We start from the raw sequence: 27,278 nt of genomic DNA on the forward strand, positions 1-27,278 counted from the left end.
GAGGGTTCTTCGGCTCCCCCTTTTCAGATTCGACACGTTTCCTCAGACCTCCGGCTACCCTTGCTTTGGCTCCGGTCCCAGCTTCGGATCTGGGGAGGGCATCTTCCTTGCTTGGTGTCAGAGGTCCGCTCTCCTTTGGCCTTCGTAGTGGAAAGGGTTCTCTCCCAGGGATTGAGACCCCATCCTCCCAGACACCCCTAGATTTGGTGACAACTCCCTTCATCCTGTCAAGGGACAGTCCATGTCCAGAGGATCCTCAGGTTGTTTTCCCTGATGAACCCCCTGCGTCTCACGAATCCTCTTCTGAGTCCCACTGGAGAGAGTCACCGTATGCACAAGTGCAAAAGGAGGCACTTGGACTCCCCAGAGTCCTTTACTACGGACACTGACTTAGATGGAGAAGGTTCCCCCAGGTCATCTCCCGAAGACTTCTCCTTCAGAGAAATCAGGGAGATCCTCCGCCAGAGGGGAGATTGGTCAGCCCCAAAACCTCCTAGGGATGAGTCAGTGTTCCTGGAGGCCTTTGACATGGCCCCCATCTACTTCCTTGGTGTCCCCACCAGTGGACCCCTTGATGGCCTTTATCACCACACTGGCATGGAAGGAGCCTGACACCGTAGAGCCCATCCCCAAATGCCCTGACAAAATTTTATCTCCCCCTTCCGACAGACTACCTTGGTCAAAAGGAGCCCCAGTTGACGCTATGTTGGTCGCAGCAGCCACCAAGAATGAACTAGCACAGGAGAGTTCCTCAGTCCACCCTCCAGACACTGAGTCCAGTTCAGTGGATAGGTTTGGGAAGCACGTCTATTCCTTGGCGACCTTTTCAATCCATGGGTTGAACTATGGCACATGTGATCTGGCTTCAGCGAGACCTTGCATTGGAATTCACTGAGTCGCCCCCAGAGTCTTTATCGCCACAGGACAAACAGTTCTCTGCAAAAATGTCTACTCTGAAGTCAGTCTCAAACACGTGTATGTGGCTCCTTTCCCATGCCATGGAAGGAGCATCTAGGGCGGCTGGGACAGGCATAGCCATGAGGCGTCATGCCTGGCTGAGGTTATCAGTTCGCGGACCCTTTCAAGGCGTCATTTATTAACGCTCCCTAGGACGGTTCTTCCCTTTTTGGGAAGACAGTACGTGACACACTTGTCCAGAGCAAAGAGGACGGGAAGACTTTGTCTGCCATCGAGATCCGCTTCTCTAACCCTCAGTGGTCCTTCTCTAGGAATCAGAGGGCAGAAGAATATGTGGTTCCGAAAATCTGTTTTCCTGGGATTCTCAGGACAACTATTCCCCCAGAGGCAGTGGGGGACAGGAGCGATGCTGACCCAGAGGTAGAGGGGGTCCCAGGAATTTTGGGTCTAGGGAACCTTTGTCTGATAGACCCATTCAGCAGCCCTAAGGGTTGCCCGGCTGTCCTACTCTGAAGGCAGTCGGGGGAAGATTGTCGTTACACCCAACGGCATGGGAGTCCATTATGACAGATCGCTGGGTGTTGCAGATTATATCCAGAGGTTACACACTCCCATTTGTTGCCCCTCCAAATATTCCAAAACACCGCCTGGATGTTCCACCCGCTCACAGGGAAGGGCCTCAGCTCTACAAGTTTCAAAGCTGCTTCTCAAACGGTCCATCAAACAGGTCCCCCCCGATCAGTCTGGATCAGGCATCTACTCTAGGTTCTTTTTAGTGCCAAAAGGGGACCTCAGGCCCATTCTAGACCTGTCAACGTTGAACTAGTATGTAGCCAAACAAATTCCGAATGGTCACCCTACAGTCCATTCTACCTCATCTCCGAGAGTGCGACTGGATGTGCTCGTTAGACCTCCAGGATGCTTACTACCACATCAAGATACACAGAAGCTCCAGGTGGTTTTGGCGCTTCTGACTGGGAGACAGTCATTTTCAGTTCAGAGTTCTACCCTTCGGTCTCACCACAGCCCCCAGGACATTCACCAAGGGTAATGGCAGTTGTAGCGGCTCACCTGAGGCTTCAGGGTATTCAGGTATTTCCTTACCTGGACGACTGGCTTTTCGCTACGCCCAACAAGCATCACCTTTGTCTAGCCCGAGATTATTCATTCAGTTTGCAGATGTACTGGGAATTAGTCAATGTTCAGAAATCCCAATTGCAACCAGCACAAGTTCTAGACTTCATTGGGGCACGGCTAGACACCTTGCAGATGAAGGTATTCTTAACTCCAGACAGGATCTTACACCTCAGGTGCCACATAGCTCAGGTAGCAAACTTCAAGTTTCCAAAGGCGAGCGGTGTCTCCGGGCACTGGGTTCCATGGCTGCCTCCATATCGATTCTCCCTTGTGCGCGCCTTCATATGCGGGTTCTTCAATGGACTCTGGCTGTTCAGTGGTCTTGGCTAGACCTGCCCATGGAATTAACGATTAGGATCAGTCAGGTCTGCAGGACGTCCCTTCTTTGGTGGTTAAATTCACCGGAGATATTAGAAGGAAGCCCCTTCTTGTCATCTCCAGTCCAAGCCACAGTGACCACGTACTCCTCCCAACTCTGGTGGGGGGGACACTGTTTGGGAAGGACAGTCCAAGGCACGTGATCCCAGTCAGAGACCAAGTTGCACATAAATGTTCTAGAGATGAGGGCAGTGCTTTTAGCATTGGAAAACTTTCACACTGTCCTTCCTCTCGGATTGGTTGCAATTCAGTCAGACAACATGTCTGTTGTCTGGTATATCAACAGGTAGGGGAGAACTAGATCCTACCCCCTATATTGCGAGGCCATGAGAGTGTGGGAATGGGCGATCTTCACCTCTATTTCTGATAGCAACGCAAATCCCGGGGTGCTTCAACATTTTATCGGATAGATTGAGTCAGGCTATTTTGATGCCGCACAAGTGGTCTCTGAAACGGTCAGTAGCGGAGATGATCTTCCTTGCATAGTGTCAGCCTTGCTGCGATCTCTTTGCATCTCCTTCCAACACTAAGTGCAGCGAGTTTTTCGCTCTGATTCCCTCACCAGGGGAGGTCCCCAGAGACACTCTAGTCCATGCTTGGCCCCCCGGGCTTCTGTATGCTTATCCACCATTGCCACTCATTCCGAAGTTTCTTTAGAAAGCTTGCAGACTGCAGTGCAAAGTTATCCTCATTGTTCCATTCTAACCTTGTCATGTTTGGTTCCCATTCCTTTGGTCTCATCTCTTAGCTCCTCCGTGGGTTCTGGATCCTGGATCCCTGCCCGGATTTAATCTCCCATCCGTCGGGTGCCCGTCCGCCCAACCTGGGCAGCCTCAAGCTGACAGCTTGGTTGCTCCACTCCATTGATTGCCAGGACTCCCGGTCTTCCATCCCCGGTAAAATCCATTCTGGTGGCTCTTAAAGATTCCACTAGGAGACTTTATCACAGTAAATGGAAGCGTTTTTCCATTTGGCCTTGCAGAGAAAACTAGATCCCTTTACAGCCCCTGTTCCAGTGGTGTTGGTTTTCTTGTCTGGCATTTTTCAGCGAGGACCTAGCTCCTCCACAGTGAAAGTACAATTGGCAGCCATTTCTAATTTTCATGTTGAAGACAACATTGCCTTAGCCTCCTCTAGGCTGTGTAAGGCTTTTCTTAAAGGCAGTTTTCTGTTGCGTCCTCCTGTCAAGGATTCAGTGCTTCCTTGGGATCTTACCTTTGTCTTACAGGCATTGGTGGCTCCTCCATTCGAACCTGCAGCTTCGGTGGATTTGAAATTTTTATCCTGGAAGACTGCTTTCCTAGTTGCCATTACATCTGCTAGGAGGGTTTGAGCTTCAAGCTCTGTCTGCCGGGCCTCCTTATTTGGTCTTCCATAAGGATGGGGTCTCTCTCCGTACTAATCCTTCCTTCTTACCCAAAGTGGCATCTGAAGCAAACATAAACCAGTCCATTAATCTGACTGTTTTCTTCCCTAACTTCCAAAATAAAGGTGAATACAAACTTCATTTGTTAGATGTTCATATACAACTTCGCTTCTATCTTCATAGAACAAAATCATTCTGCAAGACTGACCAGTTGTTTCCTTTTCCAAAGCTTTTCTGGGAAAAGCTATTTCTAAAGTTTCTTTGGCCAGATGGATAACTCTTTGCATTTCACATGCCTACAAAGTGAAAGGTTTATCTCCTCCTGGTATTGTTAAAGCTCACTCTGCCAGGTCCATGGCGACTTCTGCTGCTTTTTGGTCTAGGTGTCCTTTGGACAATTTGTGCAGTAGTGGCCTGGTCCAATTCACATACCTTCATTTTCCATTGCAAATTAGATCCAATTTCAAGGGGTAGCGCATCCTTTGGCTCTGCGGTGCTCAGGAATATCTTTCCATAAGGGCCTCCCAGGATTGGAGTAGCTGGGGACTCTGTCCCACAGGTTGCAGATAAAATGAAGTTAACTACTTCAGATAAAGAAGTTATGTACTCACCATAACGTTCCATCTGACTAAGTTATACTTCATTTTTCTGCAACCTTCCCTCCCTCCGACCCCTGGACCTTGTCCTGTTTTTACAGGTTTTTGTTTCATTGGGCTGATTTGCTTATGTAATTAGTTGCAGCAAACTCTATCTGAGGGAAGGTATAAGATGGTAGTGCATTATGGGTAGGGAGAGGAGCTTGGAGCAGAGTGAATACCCACAGGTTGCAGAAAAATGAAGTATAACTACTCCAATGTAACGTTATAGTGAGTACATGACTTCTCTATAATATAGATTGATATTGTGGGGCAATGTAGAGATTGCATCATGTACACAGACAACCCTCTCCTCCTACCACCCAACACTAGAAACTGTGAGAGATGCACTTATCTAGCCAAACTGGAGGTAAAGCTCTCCAACCAAGACTGAACTTGACAGGCAAGAGGAGAAGGTAAACACTTGCTCCATACCACACTCATCACATAGTCTCACTATATCTACACCACCAAAATCCACACATAAACACAAAAACATTTGCGGAGGCTCTGAATAATCTGCTCAAGCAACAGACACCTCCACAGCAGAAATGCAAGCAACCTCCACACCCCCAACACAACCCAAATGACACAGCCCGCAGACTGTGTGCCACTCAACCACAGCCAATAAGGAAAAACGTACCCAACACACTAGTCATGGGTGAGACTATAGTCGGGCACACTTGTCCCACTCACCGGGCTAAACAAGGAGAAGGTTACTGTCAGCTGCCTGTCTGGTGCCTGGATCCGCCACATAACCCACACACTCATGTCACTCCAAGTACAAATATGACTCATTGTACATGTTGGTGTGAATGACCTGGGACATACCTCCCTGGACTACATGAAAAGAGACATGGAAGAGCTCTCCGATCTTGTAGCCCAGGCAGGTATGACCCTAGCCCTGAGTAGCATTCTGCCATCACCCAGAATACCGCAGTACAAGGACAAAATGATTGACTTCAACAATTGGCTAAGCTTTTGGTGTCATTCTAAAGGGATCCAGTATCTGTCTGCCTGGGAAGACATGGTCGACAGACCACGATGCTTAGCCAGAAATGGCGTGCACCTGTCACCCCTGGGATTCTGGATACTGGCTAATGCTCTTGCCGACCCTATAGTGCCTTTTTTAGGCAAGGTTCAAATGACAAATTCACCACCATAACAGGAAAGCAAAAACTGAGGGTGATGCTGCTCAATGCTAGAAGTCAAAATCTCAAAATGCACAACTCTAGGCACTCCTTAAAATGGAGAACATCGATATCTGTGCAGTGACTGAGACCTGGTTCAAGGCTCCAGAGAGCAGCCCTGCACTACCAGGCTATAACTAATACCACACTTTTCGGCCATGTATCCTGGACCGGAACACCAAAGGTGGAAGTGTGTCCATATTCATTAAGGATATCCACACTTCCAGGCTATTTGCTCAGGATAATGCAGCTGAGGTTATCCTTGTGCAACTAACTCTGGACAAAACTGCAATCCAAATTGTAGCTTGCTCATATCCCCCACCATGCCCCAGGATTCCCACTCCTTGTTTTCTTGATGTACTGGAAAATATTAACGTTCAACCAAATACCCTAATAATGGGCGATTTCAACTACCCCATTAACTGGGAAAACTACTCATGTACCAACTCCTTTGCTCAACGCTTTCTGGAATTCGTAAACTCCAATGCCCTGGATCAACTTATCCACACCCCCACCAGGGGCAACAAAATATCCTAGATCTAGTCATTACCAACATGAGTGACAGGTGTTCCACACCTGACGTCAACGCCTCATTTGTCCGATCCGACCATAAGCTAATTACTGTAGATATCCGCATCCTGCCCCCACCCCCCCATTAAGGAAACCATGGTAAAAAATTCCTCCAAAGCCAACTTCATGCTGCTTAAGACAGAAGTGTTAAACTTCATGACACCCATGCAGATGGACAATGCAGTTACAACTACTGAATCCTGCACAATTGCATTTTATAAGCACTTACACGAGTGCATGGATCGTGCTATCCTCCAAAAAAAAGGGAAGCCAATCTGGTGGTCCCCTGCCATAAACTGTTCAACAGAAGGAAGAAACTGTTGCAAAAGAGTAAAATCGCATCAGTGGAGGAGTTCTTTGTCAGCCTTAGTAAGAAGCTGCAATCCCTGATAAAATGCTCCAAAGCTAGTTATGAAAACAAAATCGCCGCTGATTCTAAAGAAAACCACTAAGAATTCTATAGCTAATGTCAAGAATCTCAATGGCAACACTCGGATCTGCTCTAAGTTACAGCACAATGGCACTTAACTATAAGACCCAACTGATATTGCCAACATCCTGGCAGATAGGTTCAGTGCTAACTTTACCCCCACTCACCCCCTAAAGAGCCCATCTCTATACCGGAAGAATGCAAAGTTCCTGTCATCACAGCTGCACAGGTAAAAACCACACACTGCAAAGCCATGAACACAGCATCCAAGGGACCAGACAACATCCCAGGCTGCGTTCTACATGAACTAAAGAACGAACTGGCACCCCCACCTAAGTGCCATGTTCATTCATAGCCTCACCTCAGGCTTTGTGCCCACTGAATGGCACACCAATGGTTATCCCACTCCACAAAGGGGAAGCCACCAATGACCCCGGAAACTACCGCCCTATTAGCCTGACCAGCCTGGTCTGCAAGGCTATGGAGCATATCATCATGGAACTTATAAACAATGACATTGGTAATCTCCAAACTCTGGACCCTACCCAGTTCGGGTTTGTAAAAGGCAGATCATGTCTCCTAAACATGACAGACTTCTTTGAAGCGGTCACCAAAGCCGTAGATGAGGGTAAGGTGGTTCACACAGCCTATCTACATCTCGCCAAGGCTTTCGACACCATCCGGCTCTCTGGAATTAGACAAACTCACTAAACTAGGTATAAATCCCTGTGTCACAAGATGGGTTGCCAACTAGCTCACTGACAAGAACCCACACTGTGAAAGTAGCAGACTCTAAATCCAACTTCAGACAAGTGTAGTACCACAGGGTTCAGTCCTAGGTCCTCTCCTGTTTGGTATCTACTTCTCTGAAGTACAGGCCAACACAGAACGTCTTTGGCTAACAAAGTTTGCAGATGACTGCAAACTAGGAGCCATAATCAAAACTCCTAACAATGTGGACATCCTACAGAATGGCCTCACTGAGACAGTTGCCTGTTGTCAAAGCCATGGCCTCAAGCTCAATTCCAAAAAGTGCATTGTCATCCCTTTTGGTAAAACCTCTTTACCCATGAACTACCACATAGGCGGTAGTCTGCTTAACACTGAAAATGTGATGAGACCTTGGGACACAGGTGGGACAGTAGGCTCCTTTGATAATTACATCACCACAGTAGTCAGGAAATCCTTCTACGTGGCACACCTCAGCACAAAAGGTTCCTCATCCAGGAAAAAGGTCATTGTTCCCCTCTGCTCATCACTCATTAGACCCATTGTAAACTACAACGCCCCTTTTGGTATGTACCTCACAAGACCTCTACAACAACTGGAAAGGCCACAGAAATACCTCACAAAGAGGATTACCAGCCTCAAACAGATGCCCTATGCAGACAGTCTCAAGAAACTGCAGCTTTACTCTGTCGCATATCGCCTACTCAGGGGCGATCTTAGCCTAGCATACAGAGCTATGTCAAACCCAAAGCTGTTGGACATTCTCCATGTAAAGAAATCCCAATCCCTCCAAGCTCCACACTCTAGTGACCTAAACCTTGTCACCACAATAAACAGAACATGCTGGAGGGATAGATTCTTGTCCCAGAGACTTCCCATACTCTGGAACAAATTACCAAATAAAGCTCCTCATTAGCACTCCAAGAAAAATCTTGACTGGATGGGAGATAGGAAATTCACCCCGGGGATCACTTCTGTGGCTCTGCTTGACAGGGGCACAGGAAAATAATTTTCTTGGGTGGTAAAAGCCAGGGTACTGTTTTGCCCAGCTTGTATAGGCCCTAGGGCCAATAGCCTAGTTACCTACCTATGAAAGGGAAATCCCAGTGCATGCAATTAATTTCCCCATAAAGATTCACGAGCAATGCTCCATTTCCCATGACCATTCATCTTGATCTGACAAGCTTTCATCCCTAAGATGTTGCAAAGTCTGCTTTCTTCCATTGCAGTTTACTTGGAGAACCAATGACTTCAGCTGCTGGCTAAGGATACCATGGAAAGATTTTCCTGGCCCGAGGGTCAAGCCGTCTATGAAGAAAAAGGCCAAGACAGCTTGGTCTGATTCTTTGGCTGTACTGCCTTAACCAGAGGTTCATAGGTACTAGCCTATCAGCCCTATGGCCTGTACAAGCCTAGCCATAACAAATTCCCTGGCTATTGCTTCCCACAAATATTTACTTTCCTGGACCTCTGTCTAGCAGGGCTACTGATGTGATCGCCGGGGTGAATTTCCTGTCTCCCATCCAATCATCAAGGTTCCTCTTGAAAGAGGGCCATTGAGGTGCTCTGCCTGACATGTATGGGCAGCCTATTCCAGAGTATGGGGAGTCTCTGGGTCAGGAACCTATCCCTCAAGCATGTTCTGTTCATCATGATTACAAGGTTAAGATCCCTGGAGCGTGTGGCTCTGGAGGGATTGGGATTTCCTTAACTGTAGCATGTCCAACAACTCTAGGTTTGACATGGCCTTGTATGTTAGGCAGAGATCACCTCTGAGTAGGTGATGTGCAACAGAGTATAGCTGGAGTTTTTAGATGGTCAGCATAAGGCATACGCTTTAGGCCTGTGATTCTTTTTGAGGTATTTCTGCAGCCTTTCTAGTTGCAGATGTCTTGTGAGGTACATACCAAACGGAGGGTTGTATTCTATAATGGGTTTAATGAGGGGGTGAGTACAGAGGGACAATTACCTCCTTTTTCTCAATGAAAAGCCCTTAATGACGTGTGCCATGTAGAAGGATTTTCTAACTTGTGTGGCTGTGGTTATCAAAGGTGGGACTACTGTCCACCTGTGTCAAGTCTCTTATCACACTTTCGGTGTTTAGTGTACTGACACCTATGTAGTAGTTCACAGGTACGTGCTTTTTCCCAAAGGGGACAAGTATCCATTTTTTGGCATTTAGCTTGATCCCATGGCTCTGGCACCAAACATCTGTTTCTGTAAGGCTCTTTTTTAGAATATCCACATAATTTGGGTATTCAGTAATGGCTACCAGTTTGCATTCATCTGCTAACTTTGTTAGCCAGAGTTCCTTAGTGTTGGCCTGTACTTCAGAGAAGTAGATGCCAAACAATAGTGGTCCCAGGACTGAAACTTGAGGTACTCCACTTGTCGCTTGTCTGGAGCTGGATTTGGAGTCAGCTACTTTTACAGTGCGAGTTCTGTCAGTAAGCCAGTTGAAAACCCATCGAGTGACATAGGGATTAATGCCCAGCTTTAATAAGTTTATCTATTCCAGAGTTGGGGGATGGTGTCAAAGGCCATGGTGAGGTCCAAATAGGCTGGGTGGAACACCTTACCCTTGTCCACGGCTCTGGAGACTGATTCGAAGAAGTCAATCAGGTTCAGGAGACGAGATCAGCCTTTCATGAACCCAAACTGCATGGGGTCCAATGTCTTTGTTTATAAGTTCCATGATAAAACATTCTATGGCCTTGCAGATCAGGCTCATCAGACTGATGGGGCGGTAGTTCCCGGGATCCAAGGTGGATCTCCCCCCCTTGTGGAGTGGGATAAGTGTAGCTGCTTGCCACTCAGTGGGCACGAAGCCTGAGGTGAGGCTATGATTAAACATAACACTTGGGTCAGGTGGCAGTTCATTTTGTAGTTCATGTTGTACACAGCCTGGAATATCGTCTGGTCCCATGGATGCTGTATTCTTAGCTTTGGAGACTGGGTTTTTGTAACTGTGTGGCTGTTATTACCGGAATTTGGCAATCTTTCAGTATTGAGATGGGCCCTTTAGGGGTGAGGGGGGGGTGAAGTTGGCACTGAATCTATCTGCCTGGATATTGGCAATATCTTTGTGATCAGTTAATTTTAATGCTATTCTGTTGTAGCTGAGAGCAGATCTGAGCATTGCCATTAGATTTTTGACATAGCTATAGAATGCCTTGTGGTTGTCTTTGGAATCTTTGGCAGTTTTATTTTCGTAACTAGCTTTGGAGGATTGTATGAGGGATCTTAGCTTCTTACTGAGGCTGGTAAGAGTTTTTTGCATCCTGGTGTTTTCCTCTTTTCTGCAAAGGTTTCTTCCTTTTGTTGTAAAGTTTTGTTTATGGCAAGGGACCACCAGATTGGCTTCCCTTTTTTTTGGAGGAGAGCATCTTGGTTCTATTGAGGATGGCACGATTCATTCATGAGTGGATGTGCTCGTACAGTACCTTAATGTAGGCTTCAGCAGTTGAACTTTCAGTTCCCATCTGCATGGGTGTCATGAAGTTTGTCACTTCTGACTTGAGTAGCATGAAGTTGGCTTTGTAGAAGTTTTTTACGGAGGTTTCCTTACTGGGGGAGGGGGGGTGTGGCTATCAAAGGTGATTAGCTTATAGTCAGACCTGACCAATGAGAGGGTTGACCATAGGTGTGGAGCATCTATTTCCATGTTGGTAATGACCAGGTCTAGGATATTGGAAACCCTGTTGGGACTAAGGATAAGTTGATCCAGGGCGTTTAAATTTATGAATTCCAAGAACCATTGGGCAAAGGTGTTGGTACATGAGTAGTTTTCCCAGTTAATGGCAGGGTAGTTGAAATCACCCAGTATTAGGGTGTTTGGTTGTATCTTAATATTTTCCAGTATGTTTAGAAAGGTGTATTGAGAATCTTGGGGCATGGTGGGGGATCTGTAGCAAGCTACAATTTGGATGCAGTCTTACCTAGTGTTGCACCTGGAAAATTTCAGACTCATTGTGTTGGGCAACTAGCCTGGTGGTGTGAATATCCTTGGTGAATATGGACACTCCCCCACCTTTAGTGTTTCGGTCCTGGTTTGGTGGCCGAAATGTGTGGCAAGAGCTGTAGCGTGGTATTGCAGGGGTGCTCTCTGGAGCCTTGAACCAGGTCTGTTACTGCACAGATATCGATGTTTTCCATTTTTAGGAGTGCCTCAAGAGTGCATTTTGAGGTTTAGACTTCTAGCATTGAGTTGCATTACCTTCAGATTTTGCATGCTTGTACCTGTTACGGTGGTGGTTTTGTCCTTTGAACTTTGCCTAAAAAAGGCACTATAGGGCTGGCAAGAGCCTTAGCCAGTAACCTGAATCCCAGGGGCGACAGGTGCAGACCATCTCGGGCAAAGCATCATGGCCTGTCGATCATGTCATCCCAAGCAGACAGATACTGGATACCCTTTGAATGACACCAGAAGCATAACCAATTGTTGAAGTCTATCATTTTGTCCTTATACTGTGGTATCATTCTGGGCGAAGGCAGGATGCTACTCAGGGATATGGTCATATCTGCCTGGGCCACATGATCCGAGAGCTCTTCCATGTCTCTTTTCATGTAGTCCAGGGAGGTACATCTCAAGTCATTCACTCCAACATGGGCAATGACAGAGTCATATTTGTACTTGTGGAGTGACTTGAGTGCATGGGTTATGTGGCAGATCCTGGCACCTGACAGGCAGCTGTTTTTCTCCTTCAGCCTGGTGAGTGGGACATCAGTGTGCCTGACTATAGTCACCTATGACTGAAGTGTTGGGTACATTGTCTTGCCTTAGGGGCTGTTGTTGGGCGGCACACTGGTGTTGAGCTGTGACACTTTGGTTGTTATTGGTGTTTGCGTTTCAGCTTCAGAGGTCCTTGTTGCTTGGGCAGGTTAATGTTAAGGGCCTCCACATATGTGGGTGTTGGTGGTGTGGGTTTAGAAGGGCTATGTGTTGCTTGAGGTATAGTGCTGGTGTTAACCTTCTCCCCTGGACTGTCTAGCACAATCTTGGGTGGTTTGCTTCCAGTTTGGTTATGCAAGTGCATCTCTCGCAGGTTGTAATGTTGGGTGGTGGGGGGGGTTGTCTGTGTACGAGGCAATTGCTGCATTGCCCCAGTATGCCCAGATTCACCAGGTGGATAGGATAAATCACCAGAAGCTGACCCTTGGACATGCCTGGTTTGGTGCTTTTTTCATATATATATATATATATAAGTATGAGAGCTGTTTTCCCTTACCTTAGCAAGGTACTTTGCAATTATAGGCTTAGTGCCTATGATTAATTTCTCTTTATTAACAAGGAGAGTCGAGTGCTTGTATCAGTTTGACTTCCTAGTGCTTTCCAGCAGGTTTTAAAGCAAAGTGCCAGTCACAAAGATGCTTAAAGGTAAGATGAAAAAAGTGGTTTATCCTAAACACTGCAGTATGCACTAGAGGAGTTAGATGGGAAAGTAGGTAACTTAACTTTTACCTGTCTAAAAAGTTAAGTTTTAGTGGAGAGTCACTATTTTTAAATCAGCAAGATAGATTGAATGGGGGTGGTCACTTTTGTATTCTGGTACTATGGAATACAGTATGATGGCCAATAAATTTATATAGTTGAAGAGGAGTGATTTCACAAAATGATTTTGTGCTTACTCACACAAGCCAGTAAAAACAGAGGAAATGAGATATATGGTCAAATTAACTTAAGGGGAAGGCAACTAGAAAGACAGTGGTGTTTAAGAACACTGCAGTTAACCAGGTGGGGAAAAAAATCTGCCTGACTTGCAAGACACAGAGCTGTGGTCTCTTTTCAAGTTTTAATATGCAGTTAAAAGCAGAATACAAGTAAAACACAAGGTAAATAAAACAAATCACAGTATTCAAAATAGAAAAAGGCAATAAAGTAATGCAAATAAAAAGCAAACTAACCTTTTCCTCACAGCAAAGTGTAGCAGAATCCATCCCATGTAATGATGCTATCTCAAGTTAATGAAAGTTTTATAAATATTCTTTACTATCCAACACTTGTATGAATAAAAATAAAATCCTGTACCATGAGTAACTAAAGAAGTCAAAATCATGAGCAACCTCAGTGAAGGACAAATGACCTTAAAGTCCCTTTGTAGGTATGAATAGAGCCTTCAAACTTAAGCATTCAGTCCTACTCTGCAAACTAGAGTGAATTTTCAAGAAAATACTGTTTAGTTTGAGTTGTCTACAAAACAGATCCAAGTGTGTTTCAGCCTTGGTTTCTTTCCCAGTTGTTATAATCAACAGGTGTCCTACGAGGATCAGTATTGAGCCCAGTTCTTTTCTCCCTCTTGGTGACCTGCCAAAAATTTATCTTGTATATACAGATTTCTTGCTTATTTTGGAGTCAATTCATTTTCACATATATCTACAAATTGCAGAACAGCTTCGCCCAACAATGCAACAGGTCTACCACACACGTAACGCTAAAAGAACAAATGTCATGATGATCTCACCTACTATCCCTCCTATTCTCATAAGAAATTAAAGGGAATATCATTCCCAATATCAGTTAACAGAAATACCTAGGTCTAGTTTTCAATCCTGCCCTCACCTTCCGTTGTATTAAATATGAAACTAATAGTCCTTTCCCAACTAAAACTATCACTTATGACATCAATACAGTTATATAAATGAAAAAAAAATGTATTGACATTTAGTTGCAAACATTATACATCACTTACCTATCCAGTTAGTCAGTCAAATATTACATAACTCATTAAAATCCAATCTTTTAAACCTCATTCCTCCTCCAGAACATTATTCTGCATGTATTATTCGCACAATTCCCATTTTTTCTATGCAATTTTTGCTCCTACCCTTTTCTAATGATCCCATTTACAGTTTTTATCTCTTACTGTATTAACTACTTCTAATGCAGTTTTAGACTTTGATTTCCATTTTCTAGTAATTGCATTTTTGACAGCCACCATAATTAGGCAAGGCCTTACTTATGTCTAGGCAACTCCAATTCTGTATCACAGCTAAAAAAAAAAATCATTTCCTTAGTTATACCAATTTGCTCAAGTATTTGAGTAGTCTGCTGGGAATTATTAAATTCTGCCAACTCATTACACTCCCAAAAAATATACATTACTTAACTTTCTTCCCCCATCGCACCCCCATTTATCTTCCTGAGGAAAAATTCTTTGAGTCTACTTTGGGTATAAAAATACCTATGTAAACGCATCCCAGCAAAGATCCCAAATCTTCTAGATTTTGTATATTTGGGAGACATAAATGTATATCCCCCATTATTTCGCTGTGAATTGCATATACAGTCAGTCTTCCCAGTTCTTTGTAAACAACTCTGATTTTTAGTTGTGTAGTATTTTATATACTGTGCTAATTGTCCCTTTTAACAGCAACTTCTGTTCTATATTCTACTAAAAACTCTACCAGTGCTGCTCTTTTGTTAGGATCCTCCCTCTTTCTTTTTGCTTACTCTCTCAATCATTGATAAGGGAAGGCAGTCTCTAGCCTGCAGTCCAAATGTGTCTCTTGCCATTCTATTACATTCCACCTCTGATTTGCTTCCAATACCTTGGTTCCTTTGCCAGTTTTCTCCAATCAATTCCAGCCCTCTTACCTATTGTATCTCTCCCTAATTGCAGTCATCCCTAGCAACAGAATCTCCTTTCTCCATTCCCGTATTTGCTTAGTTCTTGGAATACTTTCGGCTACTTTATGAATATAATTTTGTATGGCTATTCTCCTTAAGGATCTGCATCCAGAATCCCACTCTCTCCTTGTTTCTTGAGCTTCCCCTCTGTTTTGTCATCATCCCTTTCGACTTTTGAACTATAGCGTTCTAAATGAGCTGTAACTGTAGTTCTGAAATTGCCCTTCAAGTCAGATAATCCCAAACCACCTTGTTCTGCTGGAAGAATCAGCTTATCCCACTTGACTTTTCCTGTCTTCCCCTCCCAGATAAAATCCTACAGTTAATTGTCATCCACGACTTCTCCTCTGGTTGATAAAAATATGCCTGACGTGTGTATAAAACTAAAGAGACTGAAAACATTTTGACTGTTGTATCTTTTTTCTTAAGTCTCTTCCCACACATCATTAGATGTCACAGAAAAAGCTATTTTAATCCATACTCTTAAGTACTGGAACTGCTGAACCAATTTGTGTACGAGTATATAGTTTGCAGCTAACGCCTTTGTTTATATTCATTAATTTTGTATGCAGAAAAGACTTGAAGCTGTCTCAAAATGTTCCACAACACGGAAATGTATTTCTGATTTTATCAAGTATAAAATATTGTCTGCAAAAAAGCCAGCTTTTCTCGAGTACCATACCAGTTACATCCTTGAATTTCTGAGTCTGTTTTCTTTGCCAATGATTTTATAAGTAATGCAAATAAAGGGGAAATCAGACAACCCTGTCTGGTTTCTATGCTAATACAGAACTAGGAACCCATCCACTTTAATTTCCACACCTCATCCCCCCTATATCCTCCTAATCAACCATATAATTTTACCAGAAAATGTAAATGCTCCCATTGTCCTGCTGTTAAAATCCCATCAAACTGTCAAATACTTTCTCAAGACCCACCAACAGTAGTGGTATTTTCAAGCATTCTGCTTCCCTTTGGGTTATCTTTGCTCTGTTAATGTCAAATGTTTGCCTCCCCTGCACCATATCACATTGATCCAGATCTATCAGTTTTAATATTGCGCACACACTTAAGTATTTAGTCAATCTTTTTTGGAGAAGTGTTACATTTTATATAATTTGTAACATTGATAATTTTTAATTGTATTTTAGCATTTTTAAGTTGATTTTAAGAAGTCTTAGTCCTTGGTTTATGATGAATATTCCTGAGTTTTTTATGATATCTGTATTTTTATATTTGTCAGTTTGCTTGTTAGGATGCTGTATAATTCTGAATGTGACTGTTAGATCCACATCTGATGAAGTTTTTAAATGAAAATGCTATGTTTTATGTGGCTGCGTTCATGTATTTTATTCTTTATTAAAATCGGTTTATGGACTCTCCTGGCTGGTTTTGACTCCTTGGTTCCTTGGATTTGCTTCTTGGTGTGTGTTGGGAGCAAATTTGCCTCTTTTTTTTTTTTTTTTTTTTTTTTTTTATGTTTGATATTGCCATTTTTTTTAGCCATTATAGACATAAGCACCATATACTCATGGTGTAGAATTGAAATGAGCCTATATGAAGCTGGATCTGATGGTTCTTTACCAACTTTAGGTATTGGTCACAACAGGTTTCTTCCAGGATATTGGTTAAATACTATTAAACAAAAACATTTCAGAACTTATTTTCCCTCTTGGCTTCTAAGCTTCCATAGGAATAACATCTTTTCGTGAAGACTTTCCCATAGATTGGCTGTACATAATTTTAGCTCATCTCTTCCTATCCTGTAAGTAATTGAGCCTGATCTTCCTCTACCTTTGGCATATTTAATTCTACCATCAACATTTCCGTTTGTACCTTTTCTTGATTTCCATATTTATCTGCTTTGGAAACCTTATGAAGATACGTATAAAGTATTTTTAGTATCTCAATAAGATCCATCTTCCTTTGTTATAGGCTGTCTAAACCTGGTGACAACCCTTTCTACTTTCAGTTTCCAGAGTTGTGTAAAATATTGTGCTCTGAAATTATGAAAATGCTCTGGAATTATGAAAAAAACAGTTGCTTAATAGTCTTTCTAAACTCATGCATATTAATCCCCCTATTCTGCAATACTTTAACCTTTGTCAGTCTCTCATGCATATTAATCCCTCTATTCTGCAATACTTTAACCTTTGTCAGTCTCTCTAAATTGTTCCTACTTAACTATTTCTCTTATTTCCACCCTATTTTAAAACTCCATGTTATTTTTTCCCAGTCCCTAGCTATATTTTCAGAAGTGATTTCTATCTTCCCTAATAACTCACAAATTTCCACCACCCATTCCTTTAATTCCTTTCAAGCAACAGTCTCATTTTTTTCATTATCCTGCATTTTTGTTTTTGGCAAATGATCTGAAAGTTATTGGATATGTATCAAAACTTTCAATTAAATGCACGTGTCTAGCATAGCCAAGTTGTTGTCTTAGGGAAACAATATGTAAACTCACTCAACTCCTGCTACTGAATTCACATCTTCATTGCCAAATATTTTCATAAATTTCTTCAAACATCTACCCTCTATTTTCCCTTTTGGGCCACCAGATACATTGTCACTGCTGCAAATCAAAGTCCAGTGCCCAACTATAAGTAATATTCCCTACTAAAAGCTGATTTCCTCCCAGAATTTTCTTAAGCTACATTATATCAGTTGTAGTTGGAATAAAAGTATATACCCATGTAATCCTTCTCCCTTGCCAGTAGCCCTTTACTACTGAAAATTTGTCATCTTTTTTCTTTTATATCACTATTGGAGCTCTTCTTGCAGTTAATGTAAGTACTCCCATTTTCCTTTTTTCCAGATATTCTGCTGAATAACCATCCTGAAATCTTTTTTGTCAAATTCACATACTCCGTTCTTTCCAAATGGATCTCCTGCAGCATAGCTGTTTGCACTCTACATTGTTATAGTTCACTGCTCTCTTTTTATGCATCTGTGAGACTTTACAGTTAAAAATAATATAGAAAGTGTTATGTTGAGAAGTTATTCCTACCAGTTACATGCAAGTGTTTTTAAATGTCTAGTTCAGCTTTTGTGTTACATGCATACACTATTTGGCAGGTTGATCTTTTATATAGAGGTTTCTTGTCATATTCAATTGAATCTATCTTGCAAATAAACCTTAACCCCCCCCAAAAAAAAAACTATTGATGTACATAATTGTGTTAGTATTACATCTTCAAATATTGAAGTTTAACCCTCCTAATAGGAACACTTGCCAGACTGACAGCCACTCTCAAATTTGGGTTAACCTATAAGGAAGGTTATCCATGCTAAGACGCATGGTACAGCCTGTGCTTCTAAGTGCTGTCTGGTTTTGTCTCGTCTTTATTCCTCTCCCAGATTAGAAAAACACTTGAATGCTTTCAGAAAGCATTATCCTAACTGTTGAAAGAAAACTGTTGATAAAACTATTCTGTTTTGGCTAACCCTTATCAGATTGTATCTGGTTCTTGCCTCTATGGAGAGTCCGTTCTCTACAAGCACTCATTTATTTGCTAGAGGAAAACTTTTTATATCCAGTAGTCTTTATTGATTTGCTTCCACTTAAAACTTCTTACTAGAGTAAACAAAAGGCCTTAATCCAGTCATTCCCATTGGCAAGAGTAAGAGAAAACATCAAGTTTTTCTTATGCTTTTTGACCAGATTTTTCTTTTACATTGCAGTGCCTATATTTCTTAAAATGCAACAAGGAGAAAAGAAAAAGAGCAAGGGCATCCATTTACTTCAGTTATTTCAGTGTTAACAGGGATACTAAAGACTATAGCATGCAGGTTACATCATAATTATAAAACTTCTACTGTTAAAGGCAAAAGTTTTTCTAAACTCTTTCCTTCCTCTTCCCCTCTCTTAAGGTTCTTCCAAACATTAACATGAAGTAGGATATATGCTTTGGAGTCCCCCACAAGTAAGTTTAACCAAGTCAGTTGATTATTTACAAGTTCTTCCCCTCTCTTAAGGTTCTTCCAAACATTAACATGAAGTAGGATATATGCTTTGGAGTCCCCCACAAGTACGTTTAACCAAGTCAGTTGATTATTTACAAGTTTTCTTGTTCTGTCATGTTTCACAAATATAATTGATGCTTTGTAATCCCACATTTGTCAGTTTCCAAGTTGCTGGTTTTCTTCCTGTTGTCCAGCTCCCAAATCTAGTCTCTGCTTCTTTTCCAATGTACTCTTGGTTCTTCTACTCAATTCTTGTGCTTCTCTTGCAAGCATTTTCTTTTAACATGTTTCACTGGCACAGCCTGTCTCTGGGCTTTATTACCAGAAGAACAAGAAGCAGAATTTGTTTGATAGTTCGATTTTTGTTGGACAAATTTTTCCTCCTTAGCATGTTCTACATCAAGAATGATTTTGACCCTCCAGGAAAGAGTATTCTGAAAATAGCTAGATACAGCAGTTTGAATCTCACACCTGCTTCTCAAGATTCCCTGATTAGTGGAAAAAATTATTCCTGCCTGGTGTACAGTGAGTAATTTTCTACAAACTGTCTCCCACTTTTAGTACTTTAGCCTTGTGGCATAGTTTTGTCAGAATCAACTCATTCTACTGGTAGGATTGCATCTTTATTAGTAAAGGGCTAAGTTTTCTCATAGCTACATTTGCAGTATATACACAATGTACCCTTTTAACAACTCCTGCTGTGGAATACCAGTCCAATTGATTAATTCTTTGAAAGCACAAATAGTCTGTTCTTCCAGCTTCTCTGGTACAGCAGAAAGTCAGGTTTTCCCTAACGTGCTCTGTTCTCTAATTCTATTTTTTGAAACATCTCTTCTTGAGCAATTTCATATTCAGCCAGCCTTCTTCATTTCAACCTCTGATTTTTGAACTTTGCTGCTGCATTTGTTGCCAGTGTATGCAATACAATGAAACAAAATGGTTTCACAAAATTCAAGCAATTGCAACCTATTTTTTAAGTAGCATCTTCCATTTTTTCTGATTATTTTTTTTAAATTTAGGAAAAGAATGTAGTGGCAGTTATGACTGTTTTCAGTATTCACCTGAAACCTCAAACCTAAGATTTGCTTTCAGCTAAATCAGTTTGATTCCACTCAGCTGATTGTTAATAATATCCCATTTTTTATGGATGACTTGTGTTTTATTAGTCTTTTGACTTTGCCTCTTCCGAGTAGCAAACATGCCTGTTAAATATATAAATATATATTATACATGTGTATATAATATATAAAATATTTGTGTGTGTATATATATATATGTATATATATATATATATATATATGTGTGTGTGTGTGTGTGTATGGGAAATGGTTAAATACTAAAGATTTTGGCTTATCCAGTGTTCTCCCGTATACGATGTTGTAGAGATTGTAGAATAACTACATTAATGTAATCCTGGTGTTGGACCAGTGCTGATGCTGGGTAACTGGTGATTAGACTGTAGTTTAGGTAGCTTTTTTCATGTATGTATATATCTTCTCTGAACAGAAGTAAAACTATTTATTTTGGTTGTAAGGAGTGATTTTTTCCAAATATGGTGATCCAGAAATCTGTGTAAACCTAGCATTTTAAGTGCATTAAGTATCTAATGTAAGAAAAGTGTTTTGGATAAAAAAGTATGTTTGAGGGACACCTGTCCTGGGAGGAGACTCAAGCTTATAATACTACTACTACTGTTGCCACCTTCCAAAAATGCAGTTTGAAGACGCAAAGGCAAGTTATTTTATTGCCAAAGCAGCTCTTTTAAAGAATGGCCATGTGGGAGAATTAACATGTCCTTTGCATTGCATTCTGGTACCTTGCATTGCATTCTGGTACCTTCCAAAAAACTAACTCCAAAGACATTCTGATGTGTTAATTTGCTCCTACTTGTTGAGATGGGTCTTGATGCCAAGTTTTGATTTGTTGCTGTTGGGCTGTGCCTTGTACTGCAAGAGAAAGCAGAGGGCCATAGAAGCATTAGAAATAATGTCAGAGAAGTGTTACTATTGCATGTATGAATTTTGAACGAAAATGAAAAATACTGTACACTGACAAAGAAATACTTTACACAGATTGTGTTCCATCCTGAGTTCCTGTCTTCGACAAGTCCCCTTTTACCAATGGATTATGATGAGTTTGTTCGAGGGTGTCATCTTGGGGTCTTTCCATCATATTATGAACCTTGGGGCTACACGCCAGGTAAGTAACAGCATAGTGTTGATCTAATCTAAGCAGCAGTCGTTAATGGAGTATGCAGTGATGCATCCAGAATAGCTAGAGAAAAGGTTTGGTAAGTTAATCAAGGGCAAGAACAAAAAGCTGGCTTTATTAAAGGACTAAAAGTTCCAGTGTAGGCTTGTAGCCTTGTATTAAGCAAAGGTATGTTTTATGTAGGCTGCCCTTGCTTTGAAAAACAAAAGTAACAAGTAGTTACATTATTTGCATGCTTAATATTTTTAATTTGAAACTCTTCCTAATGGGGTTGTTTTGCTGTTTGGAAGTCACCAGAGTTCTCCTCTGGCATTTCATTCCTGCTTTTCACATATTACATGTTGCATTTCACGGAGTTGCACTGAGTGTTATGGTACCTTCCTGTCCAGATGTAGCTTTATACTAAAAAAAGGCTATGCCTGCCCACAAAACATTTCATATGAGCCATTTTATAATAGCTGTGTTAATTGACACCATCCATTCTAGTTTGAAACCCCATGGTTACCTTCATTAATGTCTTTGGAAATATTGAATGCTTTGCTTACTGTTATGGATCAAGAGGCTTAGTTTTTATGCTGAGGTGTGGGGTATAAAATGCTTTAAAATTTTAGCTTAAAAGATGGGTGTCACCACTGAGATTTTTTTTTTTTTTTTAAAGAGCAAGCACTGTTGGCTGCTAAAAAGTTTAATTTTGTTTGGCCCCCAGTTCTGGAAGATCATTGATGCCTCACCTCTTTCTTGGATGATTAGGTCTGGGGTGGTTCGAGAGAGACTGTCATCACATACTTTTCCCAGTTGTATGAGAGGAGGTTGAGTCAACTCCGGTACAGGATCATACTCAGGGCCTTATGGATTTTTGTTTTATGATTTACCCTGTCCCTGCCCCCATGCACATATTGCAATGATATATGACAGTAAAGCCTAAGGTTACCTGTTAGTGCATGCCTCAGTATTTGTAAATTTAAGATGCATATACCAGTATCACCCCTGGGACGACCATACTATATATAAGGCCCTTCTCACTGGGATAGGTGACCCTGCAAAATACAGCTACCCCCCCCCCCATGTGACTCCACAGTGTAGGGTGGCTAGTCCAACTCTGTTCACCTTGGTCTCCTTTAGGACCTAGTTAGCAAGTTTCATCTCCAGTCCTGGGTTTGCACTTTCTTTCATTGCTTAGTGTAAATGGGCTAATTGATCAGGCAGTACTCCTAAGTCATCCTTGAAAAGTTGGATCGTATGTGGTAGGCATACCCATATAAACAAAACTACATTACACATTTTACCAGAAAAGTTATTTACTTTATAGACTTGCATTGTAAATTCTAAAATACCAATCATCCAGATTCGTAGCATTATTTTACAAGACTTCCATGGTAATTGGATCATTTTCAGGAAAACCTGCCACTAGCAAGTATAAAAAATGCAGCTTATCTTAATTTTAAGTGTAGAGCTTCTATTTTACTGTTGCTTGTATACAGGAGGGTCAGGTGATGCAAAGTATCATCTGTGTACTATTTAAAGGACCTCTGATTGAAGGTTAGTTAAGTGTAAGTGTTGTGTATTCAAAGAGCTCTATCCAAGCCCTTCTGATGGGAATACTTGTAATTCTTATTGATCTTTGATTTGTCACTTGTACATTAATGTAAGCTATCTTTCCAACTTCACCATCTGCATCCAAAACTCTGTTATAATACACTCCTCCTGGTCCAACATTCCTTGTAACCCCATAGGGTTCTATTCTTTTAGGAGGGAGATTAGCTTTTAACAACTGTTTACTGCTGGAGTAATAGGGGATGATTGAGCATTAGGAGGCCATCATGTCTAGCTTGTGAAGGTCTTTAAGCTTGAGCTTTACTCCCTGTTTCTGTTAGACATTGCACGATAGCACAAAGCATCATTGACCACTTCCAACATGCTACCTTCATGCAGGCTGTGTGCGCAAATTCTCTCCAAGGCTAGATATTTGACCTTGGTAAAAAGATACTTCTATTGCTGAGAGCTAATGTCTTGCCTACCTTAAAGTCTGATGGGATTAAGGGCCCTCTGAAATACTACTTTTTAACTGTATTTCACTTATTAAAAGACATGAGAAACTCTTGAATAGAAGAATGGTTATCAAATATCTGTAAAACTGCTGTTTGAGTCATCGATTTGCAAATATCTAGTAGGTATGAATGAAGTATTAATCTGTCTATAGAGAATTGAGGGTTAAACAGTGTGATAAATTAGATTCAAATTAAATAAGATTTGTGCTGTAAGTGCTACTGTTGTGTCCTTGTGCAGACCAGGAATGTGAGTGCTTTTGAATATCCTCTGGCAGGCCTTGGAATATAGAAACATCCTTTGGCTAGTCTCTGAACATGGAGGGCATAGATTAGATGGTCTCTAGCATGCACACACACTGACACTACAGAGATGGAGTATAACGTTCACAATACTCTTGGTCTGGGGTATTCAGAACATGGGTTGCTTAACTAGGGAATGTGTGTGGTATCCTGGTATTGCATATCAAATATTTTGTATGGTGGTGCTATAACATGCAATATGTTACATGTTTAGTCCATATGCAAAATACTGATGTGTGAAGCTTACTCTCAGCAGTGTATTTGCATATTATGCAGTACGTTTTGTAAAAGGGTTTGCAATCATTTTTCATTTTGTTGTGAACATTTTTATGATTTTGTATTTTAATGTGTACGTGTGTGTAATTATACATATATATATATATATATATATATATATATATATATATGTGCTCACACAGGGTATACCCATTCATTTTGCAGCTTAGTGGGAGTTGAACAACTCTTGTAATATATATTGGTATTTGCATTAAAAGTTGCTTATATAAAAAAAAAAAAAAGGGCCCCGGGGGTTTTGGAATGTTTGATATTCCTTACCCATTTACTAAATACTGCAAGGCATATGCATGCAAAGCATTTGAGCTGTGTTTTGCAGTCTTAGTAAACAAGTATTCAGTTCTGCCATTGGCCTGTTCTTCAGTTCTAGCTGCAAAAGCCAATCGCATTGTAATGTCTTCACTCATCATATCTGACCATAAGGCAGTATTACTTTTAAGAAAAACTAAAACCGGGGATCCAGATAAACCAAAACCTTTAGAACTATTCCAAGGCAAACCTCTCTAGTAAGCAACACCTAGGCTAAATTCCAAGCACCCCCAAACCCAGTAAACACCATTGCATATGCTGAGCTACTTACAAAAATCTCTGTACAGCCATATTGATAGCTGCATAGAGCTTGCTGTGCCCACTCCTATTAAGAATAAGACAAATTCAAAATACTAGCCACCCTGGTGGAATCAAAATATCAGTTGGTTATACAACAAAAAAAAATCTTGGTCAAGCATAGGAGGAGCAAAGACACTCGCTAAAAGCCTCCTGACCAATCTCAACAGGCAGCTAAGAGGTTTAATACGTCAGTGGCTAAATCTGAAGAAAAAAATAGCTTCTCTGGCAAAGGACAACCACAAAATTTTCTACATCTATATCCATAACCTAAGGGGGAAATGCATTAAGTTCTGCACATTGTGTAAATGACATCACCCACACTGATCTAGAGGCCATTGCCAATCTTTTGCCTAGCAGGTTCAGCTCAGATTTCTCCCCCCACACTCCCAGATACTCCAAAGGAAATGCTGCATACCAAAATCCCCCCAAGCATTACTAGTAGAGGTCATCGGTGCACTTTCTAAGACCAACACATTGCATCAGTTACCCCCAATAACATCCCAAGATGTTTAATATGAAACATGACCTCTCTGGTCCACTTGAATGACTTTTTAAATGGGAGCTTCAGTCAAGGTTTCTGCCCAAGGACTGGAAGATGGCAACAGTCATTCCCCTGCACAAAGGTGGTCCAAACACTTATCTGGTGACTACAGACCCATAAGTCTTACCAGCGTTGTATGTAAGGCCATGGAAAGAATCGTCTTCGACATGATAAATGATCTAGATCACCTGCAAATGCTGGACCCATCACAGTTCAACTTTCTTAAAGGAAGGTCATGCTTATTAAATCTGATGGACTTCTTTGAGAAGGGTCATGAAAGCACTGGATGAAGGTAAAATTGCACACTGCTTACCTTGACCTGGCCAAGGCTTTTGATACAAAAATCCTCTCAGGCATTATAGAGAAGTTCACAGATTTAGGTTTAAATCTTTTATCACCTGCTGGATAGCCAGCTGGCTCACTAATGGGACCCAGGAGGTCAAAACAGGTGACACCACCTCTACAAAGAGGCAAGTCAGTAGTAGAGTTCTCCAGGACTCTGTACTGAGCCCAGTCCTTTTTGACATTCATTTCTCTGAAATGGAAGCAAATGCTGAAGTTTTATGGCAAACTGTTTGCAGATGATTGCAAGCTGTGGTTATAGACTCCCTTGCAGACACTAGCATTCTTCAAGAAGGTCCATCTCTGACTAACAGATGGTGCCAAAGCCATGGTCTTAAACAAAATGCTAAGAAACGCATAGTTGTACCTTTTGGGAAGTCAACCATCTTGGCTAATTACCATGTTGATACTCCCATAAAAGTCAACCCAGTGGTCCGGGATCACTGCTTTGCAAGTAGATAGCTATACTTTCGACCACCATATAGCCACATAAGTAAGGGCATGGTATATAGGTCCAAAGAGGTCATTGTCTCACTGTACTCTGCCATTATCAGACAACTGCGGTGGTGGTGCGGTAGCGTTGCCACCTCATAGCAAGACATTGTCCTGTTCAATTCTCAGCTAGAGCGTCTTCTGTGTGGAGGCATATGTGAATGGGGCGTGCCTTCGTTGAAGCTCGTGCGTCAGGGCTGGTAACCCGGTACGTGAAAATCCACTACCAATCATTAGCGGACCGGAGTTCCGCTGTGGCGACCCCTAAGTGGGAAAAACCAAAAGACACAAACTCTGCCATTATCAGACCAGTCATAGAATACAATGCTTCCTTTGGTATGTACCTGACCAGGCATATACAGCAAACAGTGGCCCCAAAGGTTCCTTACAAAATGAATACAAGGTGCAGCAAACCTGCCTTATGCAGAGTGCCTTCAAGCCCTTTCCCTCTATTCAGTCTCCTGTATATTCCTGAGAGATGATCTATGCCTGGTGTACAAGGCATCCACAAAACCCCACTTATGAATCTCCTACGTATTAGTAAGTCAGAGTATCAGAAGTACAAGGTCTAAGGACCTTAATTTTGTCTGACTTAAATGGAACATGCTGGCAAGAGATGTCCCAGAGACTGCCCGTCCTATGGAACAGGCTTCCCATCCATGTGAAGCCAAGTTTGTCTGTTAGCCAGTTAAAGTGCAGTGGGGAATAGAAAATTTATACTAGTAGAGGAAATTTTTCTCTTGTGTGTTCTGACGAGTTCTGCTAATCAAAACATATATAGTAAAGGCACCTTTCCAGTGTGTTGCACACCTCCATCCCTCTTCCTACTTGTAAATTAAGTACGGTTAAGTTAATGCTCTTCACACACCCATTATTTTGTAGTAAAATGGTGATGTCTAAACAGTTCCCTTCCCCCCTTAATTACCAACATGCTCATTTCTGGTGTTGGTTCCTGTCCTAGTTGGTACTGTGTTTTTGTAGGACTTTGATTAAGGGTAACCAACCCTTCCAGTATTTAGTCACCATGCTGTCGCCTTTCCTAGGCTTTAGTACGTTTCATGATGATTCTGCCTATAACTAGTTACTGGCCATCTTTTAAACCCCCAAGGTAAGGTTTTTATAGTGATACCTAGGATGTGTACCTTTTCATCACAGCCAGTGAAAAAATGCTTTTGAGGGAAGCTGCCCCACATCCCATTTCCAAGACTGAAGTGCTTATCTCAAGTAGCCTGTATACCATGGCCTCATTCTGAAAACCTTTGTAGATTTAAATCTTGTGTGGGGGGCTTTATTCCCATTCCATTCTATTCTGCATTTTATTTGCAAAAGATAAGAACTAGTTAACTACATTTTTTACTATGTAAATAGCAAATGTGTGTCCAGCATTATTGCATGGGTATACAGATGAAAAACGATGGAAACTATAGATATGTTTGCATATATTGGCGCAGCCCCCGACAGTCCATATATATTACAAGATATAAAAATGAGCATA

At 41.7% G+C, this 27,278-nt stretch overlaps 1 protein-coding gene across 1 annotated transcript in view; it reads left to right on the top strand.

Annotated features, from left to right (window-relative positions):
- Positions 1-27,278, top strand: part of GYS2 (glycogen synthase 2) — a 730,647-nt gene that overhangs the window by 587,588 nt on the left and 115,781 nt on the right. Inside the window, exon 12 of the mRNA XM_044087805.1 lies at positions 21,019-21,145. Within this exon, the coding sequence (XP_043943740.1) occupies positions 21,019-21,145 (127 nt within the window). The remainder of the gene's footprint in view (positions 1-21,018; positions 21,146-27,278) is intronic.

This window comes from Protopterus annectens, chromosome 11.part0 (genome assembly GCF_019279795.1).
Source record: "Protopterus annectens isolate FY-2018-M chromosome 11.part0, PAN1.0, whole genome shotgun sequence".
Classification (NCBI taxonomy): Eukaryota; Metazoa; Chordata; order Ceratodontiformes; family Protopteridae; genus Protopterus; species Protopterus annectens.